This window comes from Pristis pectinata, chromosome 10, assembly GCF_009764475.1.
Source record: "Pristis pectinata isolate sPriPec2 chromosome 10, sPriPec2.1.pri, whole genome shotgun sequence".
Taxonomy (NCBI): Eukaryota; Metazoa; Chordata; class Chondrichthyes; order Rhinopristiformes; family Pristidae; genus Pristis; species Pristis pectinata.
This window is the reverse complement of record NC_067414.1, coordinates 15,822,964-15,846,744: the sequence shown is the minus strand read 5'-3', so window position 1 is coordinate 15,846,744 and position 23,781 is coordinate 15,822,964. Positions and strand designations below refer to the sequence as shown.

The 23,781-nt window shown below is 40.4% G+C and overlaps 1 protein-coding gene across 8 annotated transcripts in view; it reads right to left on the bottom strand.

Moving 5' to 3' along the window:
- Nucleotides 1–6,159: 6,159 nt before the first annotated feature.
- The window catches only part of phf3 (PHD finger protein 3), a 99,670-nt gene continuing 82,048 nt past the window's right edge, over nucleotides 6,160–23,781 (bottom strand). For all 8 annotated transcript variants that reach the window (XM_052024518.1, XM_052024519.1, XM_052024520.1 and 5 more), the window contains 2 exons: nucleotides 11,971–12,166; nucleotides 6,160–9,455 (listed from right to left, as the gene is read on the bottom strand). In XM_052024518.1, coding sequence (XP_051880478.1) covers nucleotides 6,970–9,455; nucleotides 11,971–12,166 — 2,682 coding nt within the window. In that variant the 3' untranslated portion in view covers nucleotides 6,160–6,969. The remainder of the gene's footprint in view (nucleotides 9,456–11,970; nucleotides 12,167–23,781) is intronic.

Here is a 23,781-nt window from a genome sequence, read left to right as displayed (position 1 = left end):
AGTGCAGTGGAATCGACAACATCCACATGCACAGTCAAATGGAACTTGGTTGAACTTTTCCTTCAATTCTTAGTACCTGTAATAATGCTTTATTCCCCTGGCACTGCATACTCTGAGCTGTGCCTGTTTGGCACATTACTTTCTCTGTAGATTACATACTGAAGATCTGTCATGGGGCAGGCAATCTGACACTAAGGCACCAACTGAGCAAGCTGACACAAGCAAGTTATATTTTATCCATTATTATGATCATTAAATCACAAACAACAGATGGCAACAGATGAGAAATAGCTGAGAATGGAAGGTTATTTGCACACCAAAACTAACATTTTCTGCCCTAGTACTTACAGAATTGCAAATAATTCAAATTTCATTCTAAGAAATATTATAGAAGCAAGAGACTATTGGGTATAAGGGAAAGCCGCTGAGACCACAAATTAAACATTATTGATGTGTTTGATAAATGATTTTATACAAAGAACATCAGTCACAAAACAAATCGTTGAACAAATTGTATGAAGAAATTTGCATCCAACTCGAAGTCATTGCTCATTTTGATTAACAGCTCAAAATGACACAAGGTGTGGATTGAGGTGTGAGGCAGATGAAAGGATATGTTTGCAAGATTCACTGTGAACTCTTGATAATATCTTTTAAGTTATTAGTTCAAATATCTTCAATATGACAATTACTATCTGCTGTGTATAGAATTATAGAGGCTGGTAGCTATAATTGTAGTCATTTTTACATTAGCTACACTTGAGCTACTAGACAACTATACATGTTTGCTGCTTCCAAACGGTTAGAAATAATGCTTCATGCTATTGACTGGAATTGGAATTGGTTTATTATTGTCACTTGTACTGAGGTACAGTAAAAAAAACCTGACTTGCATACCGTTGATACAGATCAATTCATTACACAGTGCATTAAGGTAGTACAAGGTAAAATACAGAATGCAGAATAAAGTATCACAGCTACAGAGAACGTGCAGTGCAGGTAGGTAGACAATAAGGTGCAAGGTCATAACAAGGTAGATTGTGAGGTCAAGAGTCCATCTTATCATACAAGGAGATCATTCAAAGGTCTTATCACAGTGGGATAGAAGCTGTCCCCGAGCCTAGTGGTACATGCTTTCAGGCTTTTGTATCTTCTGCCTGATAGGAAAGGGGAGAAGAGTGAATGTCCAGGGTGCGTGGGGTCTTTGATTATGCTGGCTGCTTTACCAAGGCAGCGAGAAATATAGACAGAGTCCATTCAATGATTTGCTGGGCTGTGTCCACAACTCTCTGCAGTTTCTTGCGGTCCTGGGCAGAGCAGTTGCCATACCAAGCCATGATGCATCCGGATAGGATGCTTTCTATAGTGCATCGATAAAAAATGGTGGGTGTCAAAGGGGACATGCCAAATGTCTTTGATGTAGACAGGCGCACGTGTACCGCCCCCCTTCCTGAAGTCAATGACCAGCACTTTTGTTTTGCTGACATTGTGGGAAATGTTGTTGTCATGAAACCATGTCACTAAGCTCTCTACCTCCTTCCTGTACTCCAACTCATTGTTGTTTGAGAAATGGTCCACTACGGTGGTATCATCTGCAAACTTGTAGAGAGTTAGAGCAGAATCTGGCCACACAGTCGTTCATCTATAGGGAGTAGAGTAGGGGGCTGAGGACGCAGTCTTGTGGGGCACCAGTGTTGAGGATGATTGAGGTGGAGGTGTTGCTGCCTCTCCTTACTGATTGCAGTCTGTTGGTCAGGAAGCCAAGGGTCCCGTTGCAAATGGAGGTGTTGAGTCCCAGACCTCAGGGCTTGGAGATGAGTTTGCTTGGAATTGTAGTATTGAAAGCGGAGCTGTAGTCAATAAACCATAATCTAACGCAGGTGTCTCTGCTGTCCAGATGCTCCAGAGATGAGTGTAGGGCCAGGGAAATGGCATCCATAGACCTGTTTCAGCGGTAGGCGAATTGCAGTGGGTTGAGGTTGTCTGGGAGGCTGGAGTTAATGTGTGTCATGACCAGCCTCTCGAAGCACTTCATGATGGTGGATGTCAGAGCCACCAGGTGGTAGTTCGTAAAGCACGTTACTTTGTTTTCCTTAGGTACTGTGATCATAGTGGCCTCCTTAAAGCAGGTGGGAACCTCAGATTGAAGCAGGGAGAGGTTAAAAAATGTCTGCAAATACCCCTGCCAGCTGATCTGCACAGGATCTAAGAACATGGCCGGGGACACCATCCGGGCCAGATGCTTTCCACAGGTTCACTCTCTGGAAGACTGATCTTATGTCCTCAATCGGTTCAGATGCATTGGAGGCTATCAGGATGGGTTGTGACAATCCAATCCCCCTCTGTTCAAAAAGTACATAGAATGCGTTCTCATCGGGAAGGGATGTGCTGTTGTTGCCGATGCTGCCTGACTTCGTTTTGTAGCCTGTTACAGCATGTAAGACCTGCCACAACTTGGTGTTACCATCCATTCAGAGACATCTCGTTTTATGTTCTTGTACCTGGCTCATCTGGCTGTATTTGAGCATTCTGACTGGTTGCATCACCGCCTAGTATGTGCAAGATCGAAAGAGACCGCAGAAGGTTGTAGACTCAGCCAGCCCCATCACGGGCACAACCCTCCCCGCCATCAAAGGCACCTTCAAGAGGCGGTGCCTCAAGAAGGCGGCATCCATCATTAAGGACCCTCACCATCTGGGACATGCCCTCTTCACGTTACTACCATCAAGGAGGAGGTACAGGAGCCTGAAGACCCACACTCAACCTTTTAGGAACAGTTTATTCCCCTCTGCCATCAGATTTTTGAACGGTCCATGAACACTACTTTGTTATTCCTCCTTTTGCACTATTTGTTTTTGTAATTTATGGTAATGTTTATGTCTTGTGCTGTACTGCTGCCGCTAAACAAATTTCATGACATAAAAAGTGATAATAAACCCTATTGTGATTTCAAGATGCTTTTCAAATAAAGATATTTGATAGAAAAAAAGTGTTCAATATAGACTCCTTATCTTCTTTCAGCATTAGGAATTGAAGGAACTGGACATGGGTAATTTCCCGCTTTCATTTGCAGATATCTCCAGGTGAGTGAAATTCTTGTAAGTGAGGCTGTAAGAATCTTAACCTTCTTCTATAAGCCATTCTTCTGCAAAGACTGCACTGAGAAAGAAATCTATCAACATTCTTGGGAGCATCAAGAAAGAAAATCAATACATTAAAACTTTGGTATAATCAGCCCACGGCCCTTTCTCTTGGGGAGTGATCAACATTCTTCCTGTTCTGCAACCCCCATCCTACCAAATTCCCACGAGGGGACTGAAGAGTGAATAGTCCTGTCATCATGTAGGGCCATGCATCGATGGATCAAACCAATTTGTCTCGGCAAGTTCCCGCAAGGGAAACCGTGCAAGCAAAGTACAACTTGGCACTGGTAGCAATTTGGAATTGCTTCATTCCACGACTTGCTTTGCAAAAACAGTATCCCTTACCAGTGACTCACATCGATTAGCACAAAGTTGCTGTGTACATCTGGTAGATGCAAACTAAATTGATTTGCCACACAGGTAAATCTGGTAATTATAAGTACCCTTTTATCAACATGTGTTAACTACACACAAATAACCTCCTTGATGTTGAAAATTAATGTAGGCTCCCAGTATTAATTTTAAAAATCCCAGAGATGTCCTGCTGTGACATTATCAGCTTACACTCTCAGCAAAAAAAAAGATCTAAAACAAGCAAGGGCACATCTAACAAATACATAATGCAGTGAAATGCCCACCTCGAGCTAAATCTGAGCCATTGAAAAATGCTTTGGCTTGGAGTTTTCTGCAGGAAGAGGCAACAGTTAAAGGAACATGGTCATCTCAAAATATTGTCACTTAGCCAACTTTTTTTTAAGTACGTGCAACGTATTCACATAAACAAATTATTTATGTAGATACACTTTAAAGAAGTTTTATTAAGTTTTGCAAGACCCAATACTAACTACAGATAAATAATTTCCAGTGGCTATGCTGGGAACTGAAGCTCCTGAAAAGAATTCATCCAACTGTGTTCATTTTTACCTATTCGCAATTAAATTGTGAAACATATCTTTCATTATGAATAAAACACCATCTAACATAGCTGAATGCAAATTACCCAAATATTTCATCCACATAAGCTACAGATTTAGAATTTCTTTGGTTACCATCTTAAATTTGAAATAATTTTAACTTAGTATTTTGTTTGCAGTTCCAGAGGTGAATGGCACAACAGAAGAGTTGATAAACTGCTGAAAAAATGTATGCGAGCATGTCCAGGTATGAAGCTGGCATTTGCTTTGCAATTGTCAGAAAGGCCTCAAGCTTTGCAATCAGTTCTGCGATTTAATAAACAGAGCAAACTACAGACTTTGAAACAATACATGGAAAAGCTAGATGGTGTTTGGTTCAGGATAGGTTCAGCATCAGTACCTTGATATAGAAAGGGCAAGAAGTTGTGAGTGAACAGAAATTCATGGCCAGATTGTGCTTGACCCAGCCTACCACCTGGACTCCTCCTGGGAAGTGGTCCTTTCCCCACCTGCAGAGGGCTCACATTCCACACCAGAAAGGGATCCCAAGAGGCAGCTTGCCAGCTCACAGATTGGTATTGGTTTATTATTGTCACTTATACCAAGGTACAGTGAAAAGCTTGTCTTACAAACCGATCTTACAGGTCAATTCATTACAGTGCAGTTACATCAAGTTAGTACAGATGTCCTAAGGGCTTTGATTAGTTTGTAAATGCTGTTGATAGTCATATAAAAACCATTCACATGAATACTCAAAATGCCTTTAAAAATACTAATGTAATTAAAAATGAGCCGGTGACACCATTCAAATAATTAGGGTTGCATTTGTTATTCCCTGACCTTTGCTGCTGGGCTCGATGGTTGCTGCTCAAGATGCTGGGTGCACTGGCTTCTGATCTTCAAGCTTGGCTTTCTGCCATCCACTAAAGGCTGATGCACTGCAGAAACACCACTGTCAACTAGCTTGATGCAATCCATAATTTAGAACAGAACTTTTAAGTACTAACAGGTGAACTGAGGAAGGCCATAAACAAATGCGCCAATGGTAGAGAAATTGTGAAGAGAGAAACAGTTAACCTTTCAGGTGGATGATCTTTCGCCAGAACTGAAATGTGATTATTGGCAGAGAAAACCAGTAAATGACCATTAAAATATTTACACAGGAGTTCATAATAAATTTCTACAAACTATTCCATGAGGAGAACCATGCAGTATTTTGGGCACCGGAAACAACATTGAAGGCCCGTAAAAAGTGCATGGGATTGAGTGACCAGGATGAGAGATGGGAAAGAGCAGCAGATAGAGATTTTAGATACTGGGGCTAGTTCCACTGAAGCAGAGAAGGATTTATTGAACAGGGAAGTTGAGATAAACTTCTTTAGAGGGCAGTTCGGGCATGGCATCCATTGCCATATATGTGGTGTGGTTCAGGCAGGAAGCACTCTTCAGAGGGTTAATGGGGAAAAGGTTTCTGATTGAAATTGTTGGCAAAATAACTTTAATTATAAACTCATGCCTTTGTTTACAAAATTCAGCAGCTTGTAGCTTGAAAGAGATACACCAAGTTCTGTAATATAAAACGTGGTCATCAACCTCCAAATGTCAAGTCAGTGCTACAAGTTGTAATGAAATACCAAATTAAACTTTACATAAGGTAGTTAGGGCTGCTATGTAATGGTGAAAGAATGTTGTTAATGGATGATTTATGCCAGCAATAAAATTTCACTTTTGATTGAATGACAAGTTAACAGTTATTTTTATCAAACATTGTAAGAAGTTTTATTTATTGGAGACCCTTGTATTTTTAGAATCCAGAAGAACGAGAAGTTCAAAGGATTAAAATGGATAGCCTCTCTACTACTCATAACCAAATCCTTCCCTTATTTGTTTCTCTTTACAATGTTATCCTCACCAATGCAAGAAAAGGAATGTTTTTACTTGTTCAGTGTTCAGTCTTTCCACTAAGATATAAAATAATGTTTCTTGATGTCATCCAACATTGCGCTTCCACCAAAAGCCAACAGGGATATCCCCTTCATACTGTTCAGTGTAGAAAATAAATCATACTTAAGGAATATGCTACATAAACAACAAAACACGGCTACGTGGAGAAAATTCATTTTATAATCATTTACAATGAAAACATCATTTAAAATATTTACACTGAGATTCTTCAGTAAAAAGATTGATGAATAAAACAGAAAAGGTAGTATACAAGCAATAGTCTACAATGTTGAAGCAACAAAGATAATAGCCAGGTAAAAGCAACAATGTGACAATTTTACAAAATATAGATGGATGTATAGTTTTATTCTCAATGCACTTTTTTTATCTAAAATTTTAATACAACACTTACATTGTAGTGATTGCCTGTTTAAGCATCAAAACAGTGCAATAGTTAACAGCCAACTCTTGCAAATGAAATTAATACATTGAAATAGAAGTACAACATAAAACTTCAGAAATGTACAACCACAACTGGTTTGAATAAGAACATGATACCTTTGTATAATTATTCATAAGTGTGCGCCACTGCAAATTGCCTACAAAGCGTACATTATTTCAGGAAAGAACCTGGACAACAGCAAAAGCTGTGGATTTCAACCTTTTCAAATTTGACATGTATAGTAGCTCATGCTAGAACTATCAGTTTGGCTAATAATCAGAAGTAATAAAATTACTTATAAAGTTATACTACCAGCTTCTTGTATTGTTAATTAGTATTTAAGAGCAGCAAGACATGGTTGTAGATACTGTATGTTATATAAGGAAACACACAAGTGAATCATGTCATCATAACATTGCAACATGAAGTGGCATCCTAGTTGACAAGTACAGGTAAACCAATTGTTACTTCTTCAAATTATCAGGACAAAGTTCACAAATTAGCATTTTTTGGTTCTGTACAGTTGTTAATTAGCAGTAGCCTCTGGGGAACTCTTTCTCTTCTTGCTTTTGCTTCTGTCACTGTGGTCCCTTTTATCATGGTCTTTATCTCTGTGGTGTTTATCCCGTTCCAGATCTTTTTCTCTTTCCTGAACCTTCTCTCTGTGCTTGTCCTTACTCCTTCCTTTTCCCCTCTCTTTATCGCTATCGTGATCTTCATTTTCTGATCTACTCTTTTCTTTATCTTTGCTTCGTTCCCTTCTCGAGTCCATGCCATCGTGGCTCCTTTCACGTTCCCGATGTCGGTCCCGATCTTTATCTCTATGCCTGTCCTCATGACTTCGTCTCTTCTCCCTGTCTCTCCCTTTATCACGGTCTCTGTCTTTATATTTGTCCCTGTCTCGTTCAGACCCTCGATCCCAGTATTTGTCCCTCTCTCTTTCTTTGTGCCGATCTTTTCTTCGATGATAATCACTATAAAACCTATGTCTATGATGACTGCCATGTTCCTTGCTAAGATTATGCTCTGATCTTTGGCTGTATCTATCCCAAAGATCACCATGATGCCTTTCTTGTCTGTGGTCTTCTTTGATAGATTGAAAACCTGGTGCTCCTGAACCTGGTACATATCTGCTAACATCAATTGGGCGGTCAGAGGAGAAAGGTGGCATCGGTTGCCCATGTGCAAGATGCAGAAGTCCCAAGTGGTGCTGCGGCGGACAAGGAATTGGTGGTAGCCAAGGCATCATGTGGTTTGAGCCCAAGGCATGTCCTGCACCAAGATCTGGAGCATGAAACCTCAGATGAGGATCAGCTTGAAGGCTAAATGGTGGCGGAGGAAGTGGTGGGGCCCGAACTGGCATGAATGAAGGCGGAAAATTGGCAGCAGGTAAAGTTCGCTGAAATGGAAAACCAGAAGGGTGACCTTGAACTTGAGTAAAGTTATGTAGTTGTGATATTGGTGGAGGGAAGATGTTTCCACTTGGTACTGGGCTACCTGAAGGGCCACTACTTGGTAATGGGGTGGACACTGCTGACACCTGAGTTTGGTTGTGTGCAGGTACCGCACTTGAAGAGAATTCAAAATGCGTACTTGTACGTGGCCCATGGAAAGAGGGTAACGGGACATTTTCCCTTCGGATTGACTGCACGGTCTCAATAGTGTGCGTTTCTACCATTTCTGTATCAGAAGGTGTTTGCCCTTTGTGTAAAGAACTTGTAGACTCTGTTTCTGATACTGGATTTGAAATATTCTGAAAAACTGATGGAGAAGTCTCTGTAGTAGAAGGTGTTGGTTCCTGCAATTGTTTACTGGACTGTTCACTTTGAGAATCAATAGTCTCTTCGGGAATCTGCCTTGTGGCTGTTTCTCCTTGGTCATCTTCTAAGGATTTCTTAGCAATTTCCTCTGGATTCTTTATGTTTAAGCTCTCATCCTCACACTTATCTTTCCTGTTTTCCAAACACCGCTCCTCTGCATTATCCTCCAGAGGCTTGTTTATTGCAGAAACACTTTGTTGCTTTCGAACAGCTGCTTGTCTTGGGTCTCTGCTTATATTGACAACCTGCAAGATGTTTGCAAGAGCTTCATGTGTAGGAGCTACCTCTTCTGCATCTGTACTGGGCTCAGGTAGAGGTAATTCAACCTTGGGGCTCACAGGTTGAGTTGCAGAACCACCAGACGTTTCATTTTTCTCTTTTGAGCTTTCCATTTTCACCTTTTTTACTTTGTAGTGATGCCGAAGTTTCTCATGCTCTTCTTTTTGATTTGGCTGTGATTTTAGAGCTGCAAGACTGGAAAGAAACACTTCAGTTGAAACATCTGGTGGCTTGTCTTTAAGTGTGAGAGTTGTAAGGAATCCAGTTGCCTTTGAAATTTCAGCAGCTTTGTTATCCTCTATGACATCTGTGTTCTCATTTTCCTCTGGAAGATCATGCAAGATATTTTTAGCACTCTCTTGATCGTCAGTGGTTTCTTCAGGCTGTGACGTACTTGAATCATTTTTAGTCACCGCAGTATCTCCCGAGTCAGGTCCAGTACTAGATACAGGCTTTGGTTCAGCTTCTTTATCTGCATCTCCCAAAAGACTCTGAAGAATGTCGTCCAGCGGTCGGTTTGATAATTCAAGGGAGGTGGATTGGTTTTCCCAACCAACTAAAACTCCAGGAAGAAATCTCAGTGGCTTTGTGGACATGATAGGAATTGGCTCAGCTGGCGATGAAGGTGGCGTTTTCAAAATCTGAGGTTCAACAGGTGACGACTGTTTGGGTTTGCTTCTAAATTTAGGCAAGACAGAAGTGAAGGAATTAAAGAATTGATCTTCTTCTTCTTCTTCTTCATCTTCACCTTCATCTTCCACATACTCTGTTTTGCTTTTCTTTTCTTGAGGCAAACTACTAGGCAGCTTCTCTGATTCAGAGACTTCTTCAGAAGGCGAAGCACTAAATGATCTCTTCATCCTTTGTCGAATGATCAATCCAAGGAGAAGATTCTTGCGAACTATTTCCAAACCTGTAAAATGATAAAAAAAAGCTTGTCATTATAGTTTAACGCTGCAATTATGTATATAATCCAAACACACCAATGCAACTAATACTTTAACTGTACATGACACACGCAAACGAAATGACTTAAAATAAAATGATGCAATACTTAAATTCAACCCTGAGCATTTTGAAATGTGCCATACAGTTAAAAAAAAATTACTACAATGAAAGTCACACACAGCCATGGCATGGCATTACAAATAATATATTTTTAAAGAAACCTCTGATGCTATACACTTGCACTTTATCTATAAAACTTTTGAACCTTGATATATGTCCAATTCTTTTGAACTTTGATATATATGGCACCAATCCAAAATTATATTTATAACTTTAACCATTCATTGCAGTAACTGGATTTTAATTTAAAAATGCAATTAAGAAACACCTTAATCATAGACAAACAGTACAATTTGTTTCAATGCTATAATCAGAGCTATAGTAAACACATTTACAGAGTCTTATTGCCAAGTACAGCATGTTTCAGCCAGCTAGCAGTGACAGGTTTTGATTGTTTTTCAGATGATGGATATCACAATTGGTACAAGGAAGATACTGCGGTGATTATGTTACTGAAGAGTAATCCAGGGGACAGGACAATTAATCCAGTGCAGACTGACTTCCTTTCTGTGGGTTTTTGAAGTATTTTTAATCAATGTTGCACATTCAGAAGTGAGTACAGACATCTCCAGATTAAGTGGCAAAATAATAAGCCAACCAGGCATGGCTTTTGTGTGTTATCTCTGAATATAAATCAGGCTCTATGATGATCTATTTGGCATTACCAAGTTCAAACTGTAGAAAATTGTTCAACCATAAAAATAATTTAAACATTTTCAACTGTTCAACTGCCAGAGGTGCAAATAGATCATAATAGTTTCTCTTGGCGAACAGCAACAGTAAGGCACACCATTCAAGATATAGAAATATAAAGACAAAGAAATAATTATCTGAAACCTGTACTTTTTTTTAGAACCATAGAAAAATACAGCACAATACAGGCCCTTCAGCCCACCATGTTGTGCCGACCTTTAAACCATGCCTAAGACTATCTAACCCCTTCCTCCCACATATCCCCCTATTTTAAATTCCTCCATATGCTTATCTACCAATCTCTTGAATTTGACCAACGTATCTGCCTCCACCACTACCCCAGGCAGAGCATTCCATGCCCCAACCACTCTCTAGGTGAAAAACCTTCCTCTGATATCTCCCTTGAACTTCCCAACCATTACTTTAAAGCCATGTCTTCTTGTATTAAGCATTGGTGCCCTGGGAAAGAGGCGCTGGCTGTCTACTCTATCTATTCCTCTTAATATTTTGTATACCTCTATCAAGTCTCCTCTCATCCTCCTTCTCTCCAAAGAGTAAAGCCCTAGTTCCCTTAGCCTCTTCTCATAATCCATACTCTCCAATCCAAGCAGCATCCTGGTAAATCTCCTCTGCACCCTTTCCAATGCTTCCACATCCTTCCTATAATGAGGCGACTAGAACTGGACACAGTACTCCAAGTGTGGTCTAACCAGAGCTTTGTACAGCTGCATCATTACCTCATGGCTCTTAAACTCGATCCCCCAACTTATGAAAGCCAACATCCCATAAGCTTTCTTAACTACCCTATCTACCTGTGAGGCAACTTTCAGTGATCTGTGGATATGAACTCCCAGATCCCTCTGCTCCTCCACACTACCCAGTATCCTGCTATTAACCTTGTACTCCGCCTTGGAGTTTGTCCTTCCAAAGTGTACCATCTCACATTTCTCCAGATTGAACTCCATCTGCCACTTCTCAGCCTAACTCTGCATCCTATCAATATCCATCTGCAAGCTCTGACAGCCCTCCACACTATCCACAACACCACCGACCTTTGTGTCGTCTGCAAACTTGCTAACCCACCCTTCCACCCCGTCATCCAAGTCATTAATAAATATCATGAAAAGTAGAGGTCCCAGAACCAATCCTTGTGGGACACCACTAGTCACAGCCCTCCAACCCGAATGCACTCCCTCCACCACAACCCTCTGCTTTCTACAGGCAAGCCAATTCTGAATCCACATGGCCAAGCTTCCCTGGATCCCTTCCCCTCTGACCTTCTGAAGAAGCCTACCATGTGGAACCTTGTCAAACGCCTTACTAAAATCCATGTAGACCACATCTACTGCACTACCCTCATCAATCTTCCTGGTCACCTCCTCAAAGAACCCTATCAGGCTTGTGAGACATGTTCTTGCCTTCACAAAGCCATGCTGGCTGTCCCTAATCAGTCCAAGATTCTCTAAATGCTCAAAGATCCTATCTCTTAGAAACTTTTCCAACAGCTTGCCCACCACAGACATAAGGCTCACTGGTCTGTAATTCCCTGGACTATCCCTACTACCTTTTTTTGAATAAGGGTATCCAATAGTCAAGAATTATCAAATTTTATTTAATGTTCTACAACACAATCAAAAAGAAAACCACTACTGGTTATAGAAACTCACCTGGCCCATCAAATGGTAAAAGCCGATAAGGAATTTTTTCCAAGGCACCCAGTGGAATAAGATACATGTCCTTAACTTGCTTCACATTGTTGGCTACTACTCCATATCGTTGCCTGCTGTTGAAGTATGCATACAATGAAGTGTACATTATCTGATCTTCCTCAGTCACTGGACAGAAACGTATGACACAGATCTCCTGTTAAAGCAAACACCATGAATAGTAAATAAAAATTTAATTAGTCTGTAAACTGACCTGCTAGATGGGACAATAAACTTTGGTTAATTCTTTAGAAAGAGAACCTGTATTTTGTTCAACAGACAATCTGCTGGAGGAACTCAGCAGGTCGAGCAGGATCTGTGGGGGGAAAGGATTGGTCGACACTTTGCGTCAAAACCCTGTATCAGGACCCTGCAATTTGTTTGTGATTTTAGTACAGTGAAAACAAGCAAAATATAAAAATTATTCATATTGCAAATGGCTACTTAGTGCAGCATTTGTATAACGCTGATGCAAATACAGCAATCAAAATAATATTCAGTTAATTATCCCTATAAATAAGGAAAATTCTTTGTGCACACTTGCCATGATTTAAATTGCTGTTATTATCTTGACAATGCTAAATAAGGAAATAAGCAAGATGTTGATTGTGTATGTAAATATTTGTATACCTATCCAAAGTTTGCCACTGTAAACTGAGTTGCTATTCACCAGCACATTAAGCATAAATTATACTGCATTACTGACATGTAAGTACAATTTAATGTCTCTAAATTTGCATTGACTCATTGCAAACAAGCTACTGATAGCAGCACTTTGAAAGAATGGAAAATTTTCATGATTGTATGATTCTCTTTGCACAACATATGTGTGGAGTTAGCATACAATCAACACAGAATTGTTTTTCAATAATCTCATACTGGCGTTTATTTCACATTCAAGAAGCACTTACTCTTATGAAAGCATGCTAATCTGTCTATTAGCAGTGTGTCTGGTCATATTACTTTTTCATAGATGTGAATTGCACTGACTTCTACAGTTCAATGTTCTTCAATAAGGCTACCAAGCAATTTTTAATAATTTACTAATAATTGAAAAATATTGATCTGACTTTTAATTGTGGTTGAAATAGAATACATGTATCTTTAATCCCCTCCCCTCCCCCTCATCCATTTCCCTCACCATCCCATGACCCTCCCCCTCCTACTCTGCAGGCCTCTCTGCCTCCCTCCCTTCTCCTTCTGTCCTTCCCTGCCGAATCCTTACCCCCCTCCACCTTTCCCTCCCCCTACTCTCTCTCCCTCCTCCACCATCTTGTCTCTTTCACTCCCATCCTTCATGACTCCCCCAAATTCATCAGCGTTTGTCTCTCCAACTCTTTATCTCCCTCACTCTGTCTCTCTGCCCTCCCCTCTCAATGACAACAGTTGTCACAGTTGTAACCTACAACCCTGGACCAGAGTGACGGTGACAATAAGATGTTCACTTCACTCCTGCCATCGAGGCAGGAAGAAGAAAGGAGGTGCCTTGGGTGGTCAAGGTAACTGCAGTCTGAGTCTGACAACAAAGCAGGGGAGGAGCCAGGATCTGACAGCTGGGAGGCTGTGGTCCAACAACACAGTGAAGTGGGGGTGGAATCTGAGGACTGAAATGATTTGCAAAGCCATTACTATGGAACGTATTTCAAATTCTGGTTTCCTGTTAATATGCATGATTAATGTGTTAAAAAAAAACACTGTTAATTTTCCATTGTGTCAATGCCAATTAATTAATAGCCCCATGCATTACAGATCAAAAATCTGTTACAAGTTATTATCAGATTGAGACTACTGAATTGTTCATTGAAACAATTCTATTGCAGAGATACTGGATGGGTAAACTGGGGTAGTTGTGGGAGAAAGAGGGGAAGGGTTTCACTGTTTCTGTGTGTAATGTTACTGCTGCCAGCCAGCCAATTATACCTTTGCAATAAGGTTCCAAGACAAACAATTGAGTAGAGGAATATACCCTGCCCAAAAACTCAATAATAATTTTCTGTATTGCCGGAGGGGGTGAGAGTGAGTAGCAAACCATGAGTGAGTGAGAGAGACACACGCAGTAAAACACACATTCATGGATGTGAAATGGGCTATATACCTTTTAAGATGTTTCAAAGTGTCCTACACCCAATGTTTGGAGTGTGATCACCACAGCAATATAGGAAACCCAGCATTCAGTTATACACAGCAAATCCCAACAAACAGCAATGTGATAATGATCTAGATAATCTCATGTGCAGGATGATCAAATGGCATGAAAGGGTTTCTCTTTGTAGTTCCAACAATGCCAGAGGAAAGTGTTTTTAGCATACATGCCACAGATTTCATGATACTCCTTCTGCTTGTCCGAACTCCATGCTAATGTATCAATAGCACTACATTTATTTTTAAAATAATTGAAATCAAGTCGCATACAAAGTTGAGAGGTGGTTTATTTAGCCAGGTAGCTTTGGGTTACTCTACCAGTAGATGGCTGAGGTAAGACTAATGACCAGGTCAGTAAAAACATTCCTGTTGACAAATCAGAGGTACTTTTTGTTACAAAGGTGTTACAAAGGCAGCACACAGGTTATAATTGAAGGCTGAATAGAGTATGGCCATTTCCAGCCAGAATTCAAATGAGTGGATAATTTAATTATCCATGGTGGATGCTGTATGACAGTGGGGTTGATTTTACACACATTTGCAGTATGTAACTATTACCTTCTCACTGCATCTTGCTGGAGAAATTGCTCTCTTTGGGAGAAGTGACCACATTTGCAGGAGGGTAAATAACTATAGATCCTCCTCTCAGCCTCCACCCAACATCAATGCCTCTTACATTGTTCCAACAAATCTCAATGTAAACTTAAGGAAAAGCATTTCATCTTTGGATGAAAAACACGATGATGCTGGAGGAACTCAGCAGGCCAGGCCAGGCCAGGCAAAATCCGTGGAGAAAAGCAGGTGGTCAATGTTTTGGGTCAGGACCCTTCTTCAGGACCGAACATAAGAAAAGGGGAATCCCAATATAAAGGAGGGAAAAGCAGAGCAGTGATAGGTGGACAAAAGGGGGGAGGCGGGGTGGGCACAGGGTGGTGATAGGTAGATGCAGGTAAGAGACAGTGATAGGCAGGTGCGGGGCAGGAGGGGAGAGGAGACCCACTGGGGGATGGGTCAAAGGTAAGGAGAGAACAAAAAAAGGGGCAGATAGAAAAAAGAGATAGGCTAGGAAAGGGAAGAAAAGAAGAGGCATGGTTGGGGAGGGTGGGGGGATTACTTAAAGTGGGAGAATTCAATGTTCATGCCGTTAGACAGGAAATGAAGTGCTGTTCCTCCAGTCTGCGCTTGGAATTCTCCTGCCAGTGGAGGAGGCCGAGGACTGACATATCAGTGATAGCGTGGGAGGGGGAGTTGAAGTGACTGGCAACGGGGAGATGCAGATCGCGGTTACAGACAGAGCGCAGGTGTTCTACGAAATGGTCACCTAGTCTGCGTTTGGTCTCACCAATGTAGAGGAGGCCACACTTGGAGCACCAAATGCAGTAGATGATATTAAGGGAGGTGCAGGTGAATCTCTGTCTCACCTGAAGGGACTGTTTGGGTCCCTGGATGGAGGTGGTGTAGGGGCGGGTGTTGCACCTATGGCAGGGGCAGTGGAAAATGCCCGGGGTGGGACGGAAAATGAGGTGCTGTTCCTCCAGGTTGCGCTTGGAATTCTCCTGGCAGTGGAGGAGGCCGAGGACTGACGTATCTGTGATAGTGTGGGAGGGGGAGTTGAAGTGACTGGCAACAGGGAGATGCAGATCGCAGTTACGGACAGATTGCAGGTGTTCTGCGAGATGGAAAGTGAAGTGCTGTTAGGGCAAGAAAATGGTGTTGACGTAGATCTGCCTTGAATGTATTGAATGGCTATGCAGGCCTGAGGGGCTGAATGGCCTACTCTTGCTCCTGTTTCTTATGAATTTATAATCTAACACTGTTGCAAAGAACCTGGCGATAATTTCTAAGGTAGTTTGATTCTTGGTAATAATGAGGATTCCTTATATAACTTAGCAGGGTTTCTATTAATGGATAAAAAATTCACGATCCAATTTCAATGGAAGCTTGCATTCTGAATGAGCAGTTTAAAAGCATAACTATTTACAAACTTTACTATTATCAGCTATTTCATCTGGCTCTTAAAGAGTAAAATAATCTGTTTTGGATCATATGGCATTACTCAAAGAAGAGAAAATAATTAGAGGATGTTGGAAAAAAACTGCTCAAGACTAATGAAATGGGTTTCCAAAGATCTCACATGGACTCAACAAGCCAAATGGTCAAATCCTTCACTATATTATTCTATAATCTGTTTCTGTGGTGCTGATAAATATTGAACCGGGACACTGAGGATAACTTCCCTGCTCTTCTTCAAAACCATATCATGGAACCACTTGCATCTACCTCAGAGAGCAGCCATGCCCACAACTTAACAGTTATCCAAAGAACAGCACTCTCGAAAACGCAGTAGTCCCTCTGCAGTAAACTAGCCACTAGTTTTTTTATGTTCAAGTCTCTGGAAGGGGATTTTAGTCTACAACCTGACCCAGAAATGAGACACTTCTAGCAAGGCCACAGCTGACACCTGACTTATTATTTGTGAAAATTTGCATATGCAATAAAGTAATTCACAGCTGCGTCAAAGATCTAAATTTTACCCGTGGCATCTGATATTAAAAAAGATGAAGGACCTCCAAAGTACGTGAGAAAATCATATTCACCATTACCTTCTAACAAAGGACTTACTGGAGTGGATTTCACTGCACTGGGCTACAATTTTTTGATGCAGTAAGATTAGATGAAAGAGGTTAAGTTAGTCAGGACTGCCTCCCAGGTTGCATATGATGGTTTCAGAAAGCATGTGAAAACTTGTCAAGTATGGAGGTACCAGTGCTGCAAACCCTGATCTCTGCAAATATCAATGCATCTGGGTGCTGCTCCCACAGCATTGAGCATCCTGGAATTTTCTGGGTCAACCCCTGTCCATAAGAATTGGATATGGAAATATTATAAATATGACAAGACTGAAATATTCTGCTTGGTTGCTTAAAACTTAAATCTGCAGTGTCTAAAGAGCAAACAATTTGTTTGTAATAGTGACTTGACTGAGAATGTCTGATCAGTAAGTTTCCAGATGGCACAAAAATTAGTGAAGCCGTGGACAATGAAGAAGATTGTTTAGAGACAAAGCAGGACATTGAACAGCTGGAAAGTTAGGTCTATGATTCTATGAATTACATACATGGACAATTTTTAAAGTTTCTGAGTTCACCAGTCAGAAGAGACAATGGGGTGCAACTTGTGGAGTGTTAACCCATTTTTCAAAAACTTTGTAGTTATGGGATCTGAATTTTGATGAACATGGCTTCTAAGGGAAAACAAGAAGTTTGCTGGGCCTATATGATGAGAGGCCTTAAAACAAAATGACCCTTTTCCATTTTCACTTAGTTCCAATCCTTTTACATTCTACACTATGAAGTTTAATGACTTGACCAAAACAGCCAATGCAATTTAATAGCCCATGTTCCTTTCTTTGTTGGACACCACAGGCACCTCACTCTTCGCCCTCCAAAGTTAAGAGTTCACCTTCTGCATTCAGTTTAAAGATATAGGATGGGCTTACAGGGGAGATTATTTTGCTTTGAGAAGTTTAACCTAAGATCTTAAAATGGACCCCAACAACACTTATTTGTGCAAGTTTAAAACATTTCTTCCCTTTAACACGATGATGTCACTGTGCATCAATCACCCATGCAACCTAGGAGACAGTCCTAAGTTAATCTTTCATCTAATCTTACTGCATCAAAAAAATTGTAGCCCAGTGCAGTGAAATCCACTCCAGTAAGTCCTTTGTTGGAAGGTATATGGTGAATATAATTTGTTAATTTTGTTTTTTTTTAAATATATATTTATTAAATATTATTAAATCTATTTTCTAAATGAATACTTCTACTTCCAAATGATGAATTATGAATCATTACCTAACTATTATGTTGCAACCATTAACCTTCATCATCGATATTTATTATCTACACAAAATGACACCATACAATTTCTGAAAACTGCTGAATCTGCCTTCTCCTTCCTCATCAAGCAACAGCTGCATTCAAGTGATTTCAAGGCTGCAACATTTTATGATTGACCCGATGCCTTTAAAATCTTCAAATTTTACTTTAGGATTAATGTGATATGAACTGGCTTGCTGTCACTTCTTTAGTTATTTCCTACGTGATAAATCAGTACTACAAATTTGGGTTTTGCTTCATTCCTTGCACCTTAAATGATTTCCACTAAAATTTAATGTTAATGAAATCTAGAAAATTATAAACATCAGATTATTACAACGTGGAGAGTAATTGTTCTCATTGCCGCCCAACGATTTTAGCAGATACCAAAGTCTACCTAGTGAAAATGGCTTAAAAATTAAGAAAAGATGACATTGTGCTGCTGAAAAAATCTTTCAGCCTCTTCACAATTATTAGAAAAGCCAACATAATTCCTAAAAAAAACTAAAATGTTCACGTGTCACTAGTTTTAGCGAGCCGCTGTGTGACATAATCTGAAATATCCCACAAGTGACAAAATCCTGAACTTATGATGAATCACATTACTCATAATGAAATATATATTCTATTTAGACCACAGCTGATTGTTTAATTTTCACCACAAAGTTGCACCACAGAGGAACATCTTTTCCTCTCTCATGATATCATTAGCACTTAACTGATTTCAATGATGTTACTCTTCTGAGTATTTTAATGAACATAACTGATATTCAAGTCCATTTTTTTCTGGAATACTAGCAAAATCTGTATGGAGAGCATGCGTCATCCAGGAATATAGGTCTTTTTCAGATGTGTAAAACAAGATGTAGGTATTCCTTGGTTTAGGTATATGTTCTTAACATGTGTTTTGATTGATTTTTACAGGATGGGGGCGTCACTGGCACACCATCTCTCATGGTCCTTGAGAAGATGGTGCCGAGCTGCCCCCTTGAACCAACAAAATTCTTCCAGTGAAGATACTCGCAGTGTTGTTAGGATGGGAATTTCAGGAATTAAGATATCTTTATTAGACACGTGTACATCGAAACACACAGTGAAATGCATCTTTGCATAGAGTGTTCTGGGGATAGCCCACAAGTGTCGCCACGCTTCCGGCACCAACATAGCATGCCCACAACTCCTAACCCGTACGTCTTTGGAATGTGGGAGGAACCCGGAGCACCTGGAGGAAACCCACGCAGACACACAGGGAGAACGTACAAACTCCTTACAGACAGTGGCCGGAATTGAACCCGGGTCGCTGTCATTGTAATAGCGTTACACTAACGACTACACTACTGTGTCTGCCCTCATTTAGATGAAGAAATGACAATAAATTTATCTCCAATGAAAACAGTAAATGCTGGAAACACTCAGCAGGTCAGGGAAGTATCTGTGGAAAGAGAAATTGAATTAATGTTTCAGGTCGAAGACCCTTAATCGGTACTGGGAAAGTGAGAAAGCCAGTTATCTTAAGTGGCAGAGAGGGTAGGGAGAGATGGAAAGGACAAAGGGAATACCTTCCACAGGATGAGGCCAGGTGATTCTGCTGTTTATGGAGCCACCTTGCTGACGGTTGATGAGGGCTATTATAGAGAGGGAACAAAAAAGACACGTGTAAAAGCTGTAAAATGCAAGTCAGAGCTGTCGCAGAGACCTGAAACCAAAAGGAGAATGAAGGAAATACCCAGAAGATCAGACGATATCTAAAGTCTGTGGAGAGAGAAAAATGTTTTTAATAATATAATCCATAAACAGCAGAATCACCTTGGCAGCCTCGGCCTCATCCCCTCAGTGATATCCCCTTTGCCTTATCCATCCACACTCTCCGCACCTTATAACTAATTTGTTGTCTCACTTTCCTAGTTTTGATGAACATTCCTTGACCTGCAATGTTTATTCTGTTTCTCTTCCCACTGGTGCTGCCTTGACCTGCTGAGTGTTTCTGGCACTTTTTTGTCTTTGTTTCAGAATCCTTGCTTCTGCATTTGATTTTCATATTTATTTCCGCGTCAGGATGGTGTGCGACACAGAGGGCAACCTGCAGGTGGCTGCCATCTCCTGTTGCCCTTTTCCTTCTTACTGATAAAGGTTGTGGATAATGTTGAAGTAGCCTAGACAAGTAACTTCTGTGCATTCTGTAGATGTTACACTCTGAAGGCATGATGTGCAGTGGCAGAGTACATAAATATTTAAAGTGCTGGGGGAATGAATATTTAAGGTGGTGGATGGGGTACAAATCAAGTGAGATGCTTTGAGCTGGAAGATATTGACCTTCTTAAGTGTTATCTGAGATCTATTCATCCACGCAAGGGTAAAGTAAACATCACATTCCTGACCTGCCTTCTAGATGGTCAAATGGATTTAGAAATTTAGGAGGTGGGCCATTTGCCACAGGATATCCAACCTCTGAACTCCTCTTGTTGCCACAGTATTTGTTGGACTACTTTAGTTAAGTTCCTGGCCAAAGGTGAAATCCCAGGATGTTGATGGCTAGGGACTCAGTGTGAATGTCACCAAGCAACCCACTCCTCAAAGTTGTCCTAGTTTTTCTGCATGCAGGCATAAATTGCTCCATTTTCTGAGGAGTTGCTAATGGATTTGAGCATTGTGCAGTCATCAGCTAGCATCTCCACTTCTGTACTTAAGATGGAAGGAAGGTCGTTGCTGAAGCAGCAGAAGATGGTTGGGCCTGGCACACAGCCCCAAGGAATTTCTGCAGTGATGTTAAAACAGAAAACGCTGGAAACCCTCAGCATCTGCGGAGAGAGAAACAGTTAACCTGTCAAATTCAGGGTCCTTCACAGGAACCCGGGCCTGAGAGGTTAATTGTTTCTCTTTCCATGTATGTTTCCTGACCCACTGACAATATCCAGCGTTTTCTATTTTTATTTCAGATTTCTAGCATCAGCACTTTTTTTCATTTTCATCCTGCAGTGATGTCCTAGGGCTGGGGAATGACTGATCTCCAATAATCACAACCAGCTTCCTTTGAGCGAGTATGGTATCAGTCCCTGGACAGTTTTTTCCTCAATTCCCATTATCTTTAATTTTACCTGGGCTTTTATATGACACTCAATTATGACACTCAATCAAAAACTGTCTTGATGCCATTCTGATGATAGTGAAAAAGGAAATTTAAGAATTATGTTAGTTAGAAATAAGGGATTAAGTAAAACATAGCTGTGTTTTCATTAGTCTGCTGACATGTAGAAGGGTTAGGGAAAATGAGAAGTATTTCTCAATTGATTGGACAAGGGAAGAGTGTAAAATAAATACTTTGCATAACTCGATGAAATATACTTCAAAGCCTGCAGCTGTCGAGTTATTTAAATCTTGTTTCTTTAGTTCAGGAGCAATATGCAAATCTGCAGATACTTGCTTGTATAAAGTGCATTTTTCATACAACTAAAAATAATTAGGAACACATTGAAGGATGTAGGCCATTGAAAACATGCCTCTGTGACCATTCACTTCTATCATGCCTGATCTGCAATACAATATTCAACTACAATACCCTGCTTTGACACCTATCACTTGGTATCGTTTTCAAGAAAAATCTGTTGTTCTGTGCCAAAATGTCAATTGTTCTAGCATACACACCTTGAAGAGAGTTCCATATTTCCACAGTCCTTTTAGTGTGAAAAAGTGCTGTCTGATTTCACTCTTAAATGGCTTAGCTCGCATTGCGCTTCTATGTTTTCCACTAGATTCTCACGCTGAAGGAAATACCGTTTCTAATCAATTTTTAACATTTAAAACGCCTTGATTGGATCAGCCCTCTGCTTCTAAATTCAGTGAATAGATTCTGTCCTGTTAAGTTATTGGTGCTGGACCCACTGCAAAGCCAGCATATCTTTCCCAAGATCTGGTGCCTAGAATTAATGTAGTGTTCCAGATAGGCTCTAACCGAGAGAAGCAATAATCCTCATTTCCCTTTCCATCTGGCTTAGCACGTGGCACTTAACAATCCACAGGTTTTATTCTAAAAATTCTGTTCCCTCACCCAGCAGAACTTCTTGAAAACCCATTGTAAAAGCTCAAACCTAATCCAATCTGGATCACTGGTTTCGCAGGTACCACGACCTCTGACTGGCTGAATCAGATAGCCCTATCATTAACATCAGGACTCCAGATCATTTTTACACATCTGAATATTAAGACCTCATAATCACCACTTGACTAGCTTCGTTTCCACATGGATAACCATTATTGTTTCCACATGGAAACCATTTGCCTCGTAAGTGCCAGTAGTTACCCTCTTCCATTGTCTTAAATGTACCAGTGACCCATGCTCAGCTCCACAGATTATCTCCATGTTTTGCTGTAACTACTTATGGCCACCGCTGTCTCTCTTAGCAATAAGTGCCATAACCATCATATGGAACATTTACTCCAGAAGACATCCTCCCCAGCTAAGACTGCAGTAAGTATCCAATTACCACCAAAACTGTTAAAACTTTGTTAGAAGTGCAACCTTTGTAAAATTCATACACATGTATTCACCCATGCATGTTGTACCTATCCAGACAGGTGCAAATGACATATTAAAGATTTTTTTAAAAAGTGGGTTAAAAAAATCCAGGAGGCTTTGATTTCCACATCTTCAGTTAATTATACTAAATAAATCTATAAATATAAGTATTATGGTGGTTATAGCAGCTTTGAAAAATAAAATGTACTGTATATAATTCATTAGAAACAAAATTAGTATTTTTAAGTTTGCAAAATTCAATAAGGGAAAAGATCCTATCCAAATTCAATGTCTATCTCCACCAACAAATGATACACAAAGCCATCATGCAGTAGTTTTTAATGAAAGAAAATAGGATGGAAGGCACATTCCATCACAAAATCAGGCTGCCCCAATAACCATTCTATTGGCTTTAGCCATGAAGACATATTACACTAGTTAGGGTTCTTGATTTCAACGGATACCATAATTTCCACTGACACTTCTATTGATTATGATCTTGTTGATGGTTTAAACCAGCAACTTCAAAAGTAATATCTTAGTTATTCAATACTCTTATTACATTTTCATTGAACTCCGTGCCAAGTGGCAGGACAGATGTCTCTGCCTGCAATTTCCCATGTGACACATAGTACTCCTTCGCCCAGCTAATGATTAGAAAATCAGAAGACGTATCACATAACCATCGAACATGCATTCCCAGCATTCAAAGAACATGGTGTCCTTGGCTCAAACTTTCAAGCAGGACATCTGTCCATCTCTTCAACGTGAACATGTTGAAGGCTACAGTTTGAAGAGACATTAAAACAGATGGAATTGGAAAGTGTGAGCTCATGATAGTGATAGGGAAAAGAAAGACTTTCTCCTTATTTGGCATCAGCTGCCCAGATTTGCTAATGCAATAATACATAATCGAAGACCCCACCCACCCACCCAGGACATTCTCTCTTCTCTCCTCTTCCATCAGGTAGAAGATACAGGAGCCTGAGGGCATGTACCACCAGGCTCAAGGACAGCTTCTATCCCACTGTGATAAGACTACTGAATGGTTCCCATATACGATGAGATGGACTCTGACCTCACGATCTACCTTGTTGTGACCTTGCACCTTATTGCACTGCACTTTCTCTGTAGCTGTGACACTTTACTCTGTACTGTTTTTGATTTTACCTGTACTACATCAATGCACTCTGTACTAACTCAATGTAACTGCACTGTGTAATGAATTGACCTGTA